At 50.8% G+C, this 10,200-nt stretch overlaps 2 protein-coding genes across 2 annotated transcripts; both read right to left on the minus strand.

Moving 5' to 3' along the window:
* CSUI_009181 (uncharacterized protein) lies at window positions 1–5,590 on the minus strand. Its single transcript, XM_068069297.1, has 4 exons — window positions 3,904–5,590; window positions 3,078–3,741; window positions 513–1,461; window positions 1–134 (listed from the first exon to the last, which is right to left on the minus strand). The coding sequence occupies exons 1-2, from the start codon at window positions 4,994–4,996 to the stop codon at window positions 3,662–3,664; spliced, it is 1,173 nt and encodes a 390-aa protein (XP_067918726.1). The 5' UTR covers window positions 4,997–5,590; the 3' UTR covers window positions 1–134; window positions 513–1,461; window positions 3,078–3,661.
* Window positions 5,591–6,006: 416 nt separating this feature from the next.
* CSUI_009182 (dna rna polymerases superfamily protein) lies at window positions 6,007–7,945 on the minus strand. The gene is made up of 2 exons (XM_068069298.1): window positions 7,217–7,945; window positions 6,007–6,623 (listed from the first exon to the last, which is right to left on the minus strand). Exon 1 carries the CDS (start codon window positions 7,551–7,553, stop codon window positions 7,290–7,292), a length of 264 nt encoding a protein of 87 aa, XP_067918727.1. The 5' UTR covers window positions 7,554–7,945; the 3' UTR covers window positions 6,007–6,623; window positions 7,217–7,289.
* Window positions 7,946–10,200: the final 2,255 nt, after the last annotated feature.

Raw genomic sequence — 10,200 nt, forward strand, 5'->3', positions numbered from 1 at the left:
AAGCTCTCCTGCGACGAAAAGAAGTCGCTGTACTGTGGATTGATAGAGAAAAGAAGAAAAAGAAGGTGGATACCAAACCGACAGACTGACGAGGCCTTCTGATAGAAATCGCTTCCATGGTGCTGTCTCTTGAACTGAGAAAACAGAGGCATAGAAACCACACACACGCTCCAATGTACATCCACATACATTCGCAGCAACTCACCCTTTCGAAAAAGACGCATGCATACACATGATGCAAACCGTTATAGTGCCTGTGTATACACGTACATTCATGTACATAATTGGTACTTCAGATAAGGAAGATGTGTGTATCTAGTCCCTAGAATCTTCTTGGTGTTTCTACACAATTCCTCGAGATAGCTGAATAGATGAAGGTTGGATAGGTAGCACATTTAGCACAATGTATGAGAATACAGGTGCCTATTCAGCGTGTGTAGACCGTATGCAAGTGTATAGACACAGGTCTTGAATACAGTATCTATTGCTAGTATGAGCTTGAGTCAGCCTACCTTAAGGAGCAGTCTGTGTAGAAGTTGCAACTCAGTAAAGAACCAGGGAAATGCCCGCTGTAACGTCGCTTTGAATGAAGAATTCAGAAAGGAGCCGACCGGTGGCAAAGGTAAGACGTCATCTCCGCATTGCATCAACAGAGAAGAATCAGGCGGACAAGTAGAGGAAGAAGGAGGGGAAGAACAAGAAGTAGAGGAAGAAGAGAGGGTGAGAGGAGGAAGTGTGTGCAACGGTACATTGACCCGTGGCGTAGGAGAGATCATCGTGTCGGATAGTACGCATACTAAGAGAGAGAGACAGGAGTACATAGCAAGAATCCAGAAGAGTCAAATGTACGCTTTTCTCTTGTCTCCCTTCACTCACCTTGAATGCTCGCCGACCTCTAACACGGACACACATACATAGATATATATGTGTACATATATATGTACTCGGAAACATAGTCAAAGGCTATACATAGAGAGAGACATACATGCCGTAGACATATAAGAATGGAATAGCCTGCCGGGGTGGACCCTTTCACAGGTGTAGATGAAGGGTATCCGATCCTACCGCGTGACACAGACCTTCGTCTTAAGCAGATGAATACACGCTTTCTGCTTCCATCAGCAAATAAAGGAGCAGAAGAAATTTCCAACCACGAGAGCACGAGAAACACAGAGAGAGAAGTGAAGGAAGGAATCGTGTAAATCTTTGGAGTAAAATGAAGACCATGGAAGGAGACATTCGGAGAAAGACCTGCTGTTTCCGTTCTTCTTGCTTTCAATAAGGCACCAGAAGGACTCATCGGTTCAGTTTCCGCAAAACAAGCTCTGATATCTTTTGCTTAACCTCTCCCTCCACTCGCTCTTTCGGTCAAGAAAAGAGTCCAAAAATCTTTCTCTGGCAAGGTTGAGACACGACTTCTGTCTACCGAGAAGCTGAAGTCTTCTTCCCGCCTCTCCCACTCTGACATCGCAGACAGTTACAGAAGCAAAGAGACAGAAACCTCGTTTCATCTTGTCCGACTCCCCTCACGGAGAAAGAAACAATAGGATAGAGTCGTGTTCTTCACTTCTCTCGAAACCATACCCCCGCACGTTTCGCAGACATTGGTTCTATAAACTGTTCGTGCTCCTCGTCCTTGTGGCTGTGGTTGCTGGTGAGTGTAGACGGACTGTGAACTGCCACTAAACTTCTCCCTTGTTCACCGGCACGAAAACACAGAGTTCTTGTCGTAAGCCGTAGGTGCCGAGTGGTCTGTTTCCCCTTTTGAGAGGAGAGACAAAAGAAATGTGAGTTGAACGACTCCCATACAATCCAGCTCCCTCTTGCTGTTTTCCTGTCTCTGTTTTTCTTCGGCGAGAAGAGTTCTCCGATGCGAGCCGAGATCACAGAAATCCAAGTAGTTGTCGGAATCCAAAGACAAAGCATTCGTGTTGACGATATTGACTAAGAGAGGAAAACCGCAAAGATATCTTGTGCATAGTGCACTTAACCGACACTAAGAGAAGACAGTTCGTAGAGGACAGAAGGGATAGAATGTGAACAAAAGATTCCTTCCAGCAGGATATCAACAGATGAAAGCAACCAAAAGAGAAGCCTCAGGAGGGAAGAAAAGTTTGTCGAACAGAAGTCCTCCTCTTGAGTCTCCTGATGAGAAGATGAGAGAAAACACCGATGTGTCCCATGAGAGAGAAGATCGATATTCTCTGGATCGACGTTAAAAAGAGTGAAAGAAAGACCGCATGAACGACGACCGTACAACTTTGCGTACGCAAAGGGGTTCTTGAAGCAGCTTTCTCCTTCGCCTGCCGTGTAGATGTGGTTCAATATACGTTTGGCGGTCTGCTTCTCAGACGTTCACGAAACTCCTCACGTCTTCTGCGACGCGTCCTCTCTCGGCTTCACTCTGGCTAGGGTGTGTAAGCTACCGGCCACAAAAGCGCAGAGAGAGGCCCATGTTTGTGCCTCTGCAGCAATATCTGTGTGATCTGTATCAAGGGCTGTCGAGACGGCCACAACGTGCCCATACGTCATACCTGTGTAACGGCGATGTTCTGCTGGGTATGTATCGGTTGTCAGTTGTGCCTCGTTGCGTTAGTACAACCCTCAGCAAGTTCCATCTCTACAGCCGTAGGGCGTGTGGTGCTACCGAGCGCCCGGGCCTAACCGAGCACGCCGACTCTGCATCCTTGTGCAGTCGCAGACTACGGTCGAACGGACCGACCCCAGCAGCTGGGGGTTTCTTCTGTTCTGCCCACTTTGGTGTTCACTCGGTAGTAGCACAGGGGGGAATGACATCGAAACACACCCCTGACACTGTTTAACGGTCGCCGGTAACGTGGTGGCCGACGTGCTAGGAGCGACTCCCTACTAGTGGTTAAGTAGAAAAACACCGCGCTCTCTTCCTGGAGCTCCGCTTTCAGGGTGCGTCGAGGATGCTCCGCACTACTCGGAGACATTTCAGTACTGTTAGCCGGCACTCCGGTCGACTCGGAATGTTCGAGAGTACCGTACGTTAGCGCTCCTTTCTACGCCGAATCTGCATACGCTCACATTGATTGTCGTGGCTTAGGGCTTACTGGAGGTATGTGACGTCCAGTCTTCTCGTAGGTTTCACGTAGACCGGCTCTGATTTCTTGTGGTCTCCTGCCTGTGGTGCTTTGACGAGTCCTTTTGTACGCGCAGTCGAGCCTCACAAGAGAGTCTCTTCGGCTTTAACCAGGCACCCGTACTGCTGCTAACACCGCGAACGCTAGCATTGTCCTTCGAAAAGGGGGGTCGACCCTTTCAAGTCACAAAGGAAAGGCTTCGTACTATAAAAAGCACACACTAACGGCACACTAGTCGGTTCCGCCAAGTTGTTCACCGTAGTCAGAAGGAAGATGTGCTGGCGCTTGCCAGCAGGAAGCCAAACTCCTTGCGTCCTCATGCACTACCTACTGAGAGTAAAACCACATGGTGTTACAAAAATCGCGGCGCGTCGCTGCTTCGTTCTTCTGAGCTTCATGGAGTTCAGAACCCGGAGAGGGTGCTCTAACCTTGATGTCCAAAATGCCCCCCCTCTGGCAATGACCAGACTGACTGGTTGAGTCAGCAGCCTGCAGAGAAACGATGAAATGCAGATTTCCCCCCCGCAGATCTTTCTCCAGTTTGCCCTGCGTAGTTAAAGCTCCAGTGCAAGTGCGAAGGCCAGGGCAGTCAAGGCGATGGAGCTTGCGGCAGCAATAGGAGTAGCAGCTATACCTGCAAAAAGAAAAGCGGCAGAAACACAATCAAAACACTCGATTCTCCATTTTCGAACCTGTCTTCGAGGACCACCAGTACACAGCCTGCCATTACCACCACCCGACAGCAGGTCAATTGGACGAAAACAGGTCAGCCACTAAAAGTTTTTCAGGTCCGTACTTGCGGCAGACTTCGCGACGTTGATGATCATCACACAGCCCTCGCTCGCTGGCGCCTGTTCTTGACCGCTGCTGCTCTTGGACAACATCGAGACCTTCCCCGGCTCGTCAGACTTGCCCTGGACAGACTCGTTTTTCGAGTCTCCCTGCTGAGGGCTCGTGTCGCTTGAGCTGCCCGAAGACCCTGTCTGGCTGTTAGGGTTCTCGCTACCCGGCGCATCCGGTTTGTGGCTGTCGGTCCGGCCCGACGGCGGAGCCGTCGGAACAGAGCTTTTCGAGCACTTGAAGACAACAGTCTTCTCTTCGTGCGGTAGTTCAGGTGCGGTCAGGTAGTACGTCGCTGTGCTGCGCCCGCCAGCAGAAGAATCACCACCAGCAGGAGCATCGTTTGCTGCGGGGTTCGGAGATTCCGGGCGTTGAGTTGCGATGCTCTGCGTAAATTTTGCACCAGGGACAATGCTCGTAAGGAGGACGGGATCTGTCGAATTCGCACTGGCGTACGCTTGCATTCCTGTCTCCATGAATGCCGGGAAAAGAATCAGATTCTCCCCACACTTAAAGGAGACAGTGTCATTGGCTGCGCGGATTGCAAGGGTCCGCTGTCCCTCTTTGCATTCCACAGCTCCCACTCCCTCAGCATCCATCGCTCTCACAGAGTGCTGAGAGCCATGTCGGAGTGCGAAAACTCCTGATTTGGTGGAAAGAACGACAGCGACCAAGGCGGTACCAGCGGAAGCCAGTCGGAGCCTCATATTGACAAGGTCTATAAGAAAAGAGGTACGACCGAAGAAGAGAAATAGTGAGTAGTATTTCCGGTCAGCCGCCGGTCTTGTGTCCCCAGTGAAACATACGCAATATGTACGCTTGAGCAAAATGGACTCCAAAGCAGTACGAGTTCTCCCAAATAACTCCGAACTGCGCCGCTCGCCTTGCTTCGCCAACTCCCCAGTGTCAGCAGCAGAGGCGAGTTCGGTTACAATCCGTGATAGTCTTTCCTCTCCAGCGAGCAGCGTCTTGTGGTTCAATTCAACCTGGCAAAGCGGAGGCACTAAGAAACTGACAGTCCGGGTATGCCCACGGAAGAGGCATGTCATTTACGGAGGGCACCGCTTCGACGCACACTACCGCTTGCAGTGAAAGTGCCGCTTTGTAGCGAGGGAGACGTCATCGATAGCTGCTACAGTGGGCAGGAGCCCGCCTTCCTTGCTCGCACGCGTTTAACTCGTCCAGTTCTCCTGTTCGCCTCGACTACAGGGAGTACCACATCTTTTGCGAACGAGAAAGAATCGGAGCGCTGGCATCGTCCAATACCACAACATCAGACGAGCCGTGAGGAGAAATTCTGGTTAGAATAGACAGCCAGTTACAGGAGCGAAATTCAGTTGGTCGGAGTCTCCTGTAGTGTGCTGTGGACTGTGGTGAGCAAATCTTCCTCGCCCTGTTGCCACTTGGCGGGACTCGCAAGTTAGCGGGTGCAAATGAAAACAAGAGAAGCGCAGGTGAGGAAGACGAAGGCAGACAAAAAAACATCAGGTGGGATACACGTGATTAATGAACTCCGCTGACCGCTGAACGGAGAATTTGGCGGGGAGTACCGTTCTCCAGGCGGGAAAAAGTGGTCGGCGGGTGGTGGTAAACGGTGTCGTTACCCGGGGACAAGCCACACGAAACTGGGCCCTAGCAGCCTTGGTTGCTAGTCGTACGTAGAGCGCTAGCTAGTTCAGAAGCCAGTAGATTCCCCGGACGCTACCAGCTGTCCCTAACGATGCGCTCGGACTTCGTTTTTGTGCAGGACGGGTCTCCAGTGAGTTGGTTGGTCGCTTCAGGTACCCCCCGTTTACATATGCGTATACGCGTGCGAGCTATTTGAGCGTGTGATTTGTTTCTACAGTTAAGCGTGCACATAAACTCTTATCTCGCGAAAGAAAACAGCGAACGCATGCCTACTCCTCACCGTTCCGAAGATACACGCACAGACAGAAGGCGCCGCGCACAGTGTGTGCTTTGTTCGTGGTAGTCAGAGGACGCAACAGTTGACATTGTCAAGAAGAGAAAGCATTTGCAGAGTTGAATGTATGCACTATTTTGGCTTTGCATCAGACCTTCAGTGGATTATTTTTGTCCGTCTCCCCTCCATACTTCGTTCGCTAGACGTACACTGTAAGGCTTTAATAGTACAAGTTCTTCAACTGCTCAGCCCCGTCGCGACCGCGCAGGGCCTGCACGACACTTGCCCCCCCCAGTAGGGGGGCATTCCCCTACTGGGGGGGCATTCTATAGCACCGACCGACGGGCGCGACAGACGTTACTTCATACCAGAACACGACACTGACGGCCACGCGTATGCGTTGGCAGCACATGGTCACTACACATGCGTTACTTTACCCCCGCGCCGTCAAGGGCTGCGTCCTCGCCAGCGTTCGCTTCTTTCAGGAGCTGTAGAGCTTCACGTGTCAACACATCTGCTAACGAGCTACGGGGCTCCCACGTCTGGCCGAGTTCCGGCTCGGCCCATTTCACTAGAATATCTCGCCCTTTCGCCCCGTTGCGCTTCGGGCGCAGTCTTGAGTCCAAAATCGCCTCGAGCGCGTACGGGTGCGCGTTCGGCTTCTCCCTGCGACTGCTTTGCCACCTCGCTCGGCTGGCGCTTGTTATGGCGCGTCCACTGTCGGCGCTCCTTTTGGAGAAAGCACACGGGGCTAGCGGGAGGACACCCGGCACCTGCGCAAGAAGCATATATTTGCAGTGCGGTGCAGTTCATAGACGGAGGGAAATCGATAACATACGCCACATCACTGATACACTAACTTCTACTAAACGGCCCGAACCATCTTTGACCCAGCTTTCTCTCCCCCGTCTCCTGTTGCCGTAATAGCCGAGAGGTCACAAAAACAAGGTCGCCAACACTGAATACTTCGTGTTGCCGCGCGGGGTCGAAGTTCTTCTTCTGCACCTGCGGCGCCTTTGTGAGGCGCGTCTTAGCCATTGCCAGACGCTGCGCCGTTGTCTCCACAAGATTAACACGGCCCTCACTTTCACTTTGCGGACACTCAGGAAAATCATCTGGCGTCTGAATGTACACCAGCGAGAACGGACTGGCCTGCATTGACTCGTGGACAGCATCCTTGTACGCATATTCCGCAATCGACAGAACTAGCCCACTTATCCCTGCCATCCCCCACGTAACCACGGAGCATCTGGGTTAACGTTCGAATAGTCCGCTCTGTCTGCCCGTCGGTCTGTGGGTGGGCTGACGTAGAGAGCAGTCGTCTGATCCCCAGTCGAGCACAAAAAGAAATCCAGAACGCACTTACCAGTTTGGGATCTTTATCAAACACGATGCTTTTAGGGAAGCCCTGTAAGTACCAAACATTGCGAATGAACAGATCAGCAAACTGCTCCGGGTGACGTTGTAGTATGCCACGGGAAAAAGTGAGCCATCTTCATCAGTCGATCAACAACAACACAAATGGAGTCGTAGAAACTGTCACCCGATGGAGGTAGCCCGATGATGAAGTCCATCGCGATTGACGGCCACGGACAGTCCGCGACCGGCAATGGCTGCAAAAGCCCTGAAGGCTTTGCGCATCTGCGCTTGTTCTGTTGGCACTTGACATACGTCATAACGTACTCACGTACATATCTGTCCATGCCATGCCACACACCTTTTCGAGAAATTCCCTTGGGTATTTTCTTTACCCCCGGGTGCCCCCGGTGACGGAGTAGCGCAACGTTCGCATAACGTGAACTGGAGCCGTTACGGGGACATACACGCGTGACACCCCCTTCCTTTCCCACCAGATCATCATGCAGACTGAACTGCTTCGCCCGAACACCCTTCGCGAGTCGTGCTAGCAATGCTCTACTGTAAGAATCGCAGTTTACGCCGTCACAATTTCGTCACGAATGTCGGGCTCTGATACACAAAGATGCACGGCGGCCACGCGTACCGTACTGCCAATGGCTTCACTGTGAGACGGGATGCGCGCCAGGGCATCTGCTACCCTGTTACTCGTATCACGTATGTACTGCACGTCAAATGCATATCCTTGTAAGTAGTCAAACCATCGCGAGACCCAGAAAGTCTCTTCAGGGAACTTCGTGCGATTCAAGGTGAGTGAATGGTGGGCGGTCCTAAGTATGGACAGCGCCCCTCTAAGGTACGAATGTGACTGTTTAATAGACCAAAATACAGACAACAGTTCTTTATCCCTCACTGGGGGTATGACCATTTCTGGCTAGTTAACGCCCGCGACACAACGCTATCGGCCTCTCCTTCCCGTTGTATTCCTGCGATAGCACTGCACCCAGCGCAGTGTCAGACGCATCGGTATAGAAGACAAACACCTTCTCAGAGTCATGTAGGGCTAGAACACGTGAGCTACACAACCCGTCTCTAAGTCTGTACACCGCTTGCTGCTCGTCACTCCCCCATCTGAATGGCTCGTCCTTCCGCAGCAACCGCGTGAGAGGTAAAGCAATCGATGCCAATTGTGGCACAAACATTCTATAGTCTGATGCAAGACTGTAAAATCGTTTTGCTTCCTGTTTGTCCGCTAAAGGAGTTTTCCACCTAGCTAGCGCTCCAGTATTCTTAGGACGAAACCTAGGAACAGTACTGATTCTCTATAAAACTCACACTTTTCTCTATTCGCGTAAAGCCGACACGTACGCAGTCGCTTTGAAGCTTCCCGTACATGTGCCTTGTGCACTTCGTTTTGCTAAATACGAGAATGTCATCAAGATAGACAAGGACCGTCTTATCAATCAAGTCCCCAAATCACTTCATGCATCACCCACTAAAACACACTGGGAGCATTGGCCAAACGAAATGGCGTGACGTTCCACTCGAACAAACCGAACCAAGTGCTGAAAGCTTCGTTGTGGTTGTCCGATTCCTTTCTGCCTATCTGATAGTAACCCGAGTGTAAGTCAACTTTGGAAAATACCTAGGCGCCAGCAAGCACATCATGCAGGTCATCCAACATAGGGATACCTATTCTTCACAGTGATCTTGTTGAGCGCACGGTAGTCAATACACATTCTCCAGTCGCACAGTTCTGGACTCTGACCCTTGAGTTTATCTTCGCTCAGAAAGAGCTCCTATAGGGTGTGTAGTCAGGAACTGTACGTGTTAGCACTATACTGTAGTAGGGACCTCCGTCTCATAGTCAGGCATGTGTGTAGACATTTATTTAGGATGTTGGTTCATAGCTAGTGAGTCCCTTCAGAACATTAGGAAGTGCATCGGACAGCCGGACAACAACTAACTAGAAATCGAGTGTACAGTGGTGAGCGCCTGATGGTAGACACCGACCCACAAGGCAACGGTGGACAGTGTTACTTAAGTGCGACGACGTGCGAACATCAGTCAGTGAGTATTCATGTAGTGTTTTTAAGATACCTGTCGAAGCGTGGATGCGTTTAAAAGACTCACTAATCTATACGTGCTTTGAATAGGACCTTTTTTTTTGAGAGCGTGACCAACATTCGTACTCGTGTGGGTAAGTGTGTGGGTGGAGTGGAATTTGTGGAGGAGTGAGAAACAACTCATCTGAAGACTTCGAAAACGAATGACTGAATCAATAACAGAGAGAACGGTCACCTCAAAGAGACAAGAACTCCTAACGGAGCCTAAGTTTATCCTTTGAGCAACCCTGACCCAGCCTCGGGACAATTGGAGGCCAGTCGTCCCCTTGGGTCACATCACGCAGAATTCCCCGAAGAGTCGCACCATTTCTTTTTTTCTTTTTTTCCAGGCATCTCATTGTGGTTCTACCACAGCTACGAGTGCCTTACCACCCAATTAGTCTAGTTTCTAGACTATTTAGACGGTACATCCGTCCCTTAGTACTTCTGTCCACGGACATCTGGTCACCCCGCTCATCACAGCCAACGAGCGTTTTCGGGTGCTAGCCCCCAACTGTGACAGATTTACTTCTTGAATGGTAGCACCGCATGGTTAGTGCTTTTTCCAGTGTAACAGGCGTGCTTGTGGGGGGGCAAAAGGAAGTATGGGCGGTGAAATCCTGTGGAGAGCTGCGTCTTGCGCCGGGTGGTGGAACAACGGTCTCCGGTGAACTTTTCGACGATTCTAGAGTGAAGACAAAGAAAGCAAGATTTTACGTCCCAGGCTGTAAGTACTTTGATTGGGTCTACTAAAACACCGAGAGATTCGTGGATAAGTGTTCGCGTTATAGAGATTTCTACTTGTGTGAATCGTGGTTTGGGGCCGGGTGTCAGGATTTTGCAATCCTGCCCTGATCGTCATCAAATAGTACCCTATTTTTAAGAATGA

The sequence above is a fragment of the Cystoisospora suis genome (genome assembly GCF_002600585.1).
Source record: "Cystoisospora suis strain Wien I chromosome Unknown contig_5383, whole genome shotgun sequence".
In the NCBI taxonomy this organism is placed as follows: domain Eukaryota; phylum Apicomplexa; class Conoidasida; order Eucoccidiorida; family Sarcocystidae; genus Cystoisospora; species Cystoisospora suis.

Excerpts from the sequence above, each read along its gene's own strand:
- CSUI_009181 (XM_068069297.1), bottom strand. The coding sequence starts at position 4,996 with ATGACATGCCTCTTCCGTGGGCATACCCGGACTGTCAGTTTCTTAGTG. Across the intron at positions 3,742-3,903 it reads CGTCGCGAAGTCTGCCGCAA|GTATAGCTGCTACTCCTATT; the intron begins GTACGGACCTGA and ends TTCTTTTTGCAG.
- CSUI_009182 (XM_068069298.1), bottom strand. The coding sequence starts at position 7,553 with ATGGACAGATATGTACGTGAGTACGTTATGACGTATGTCAAGTGCCAA.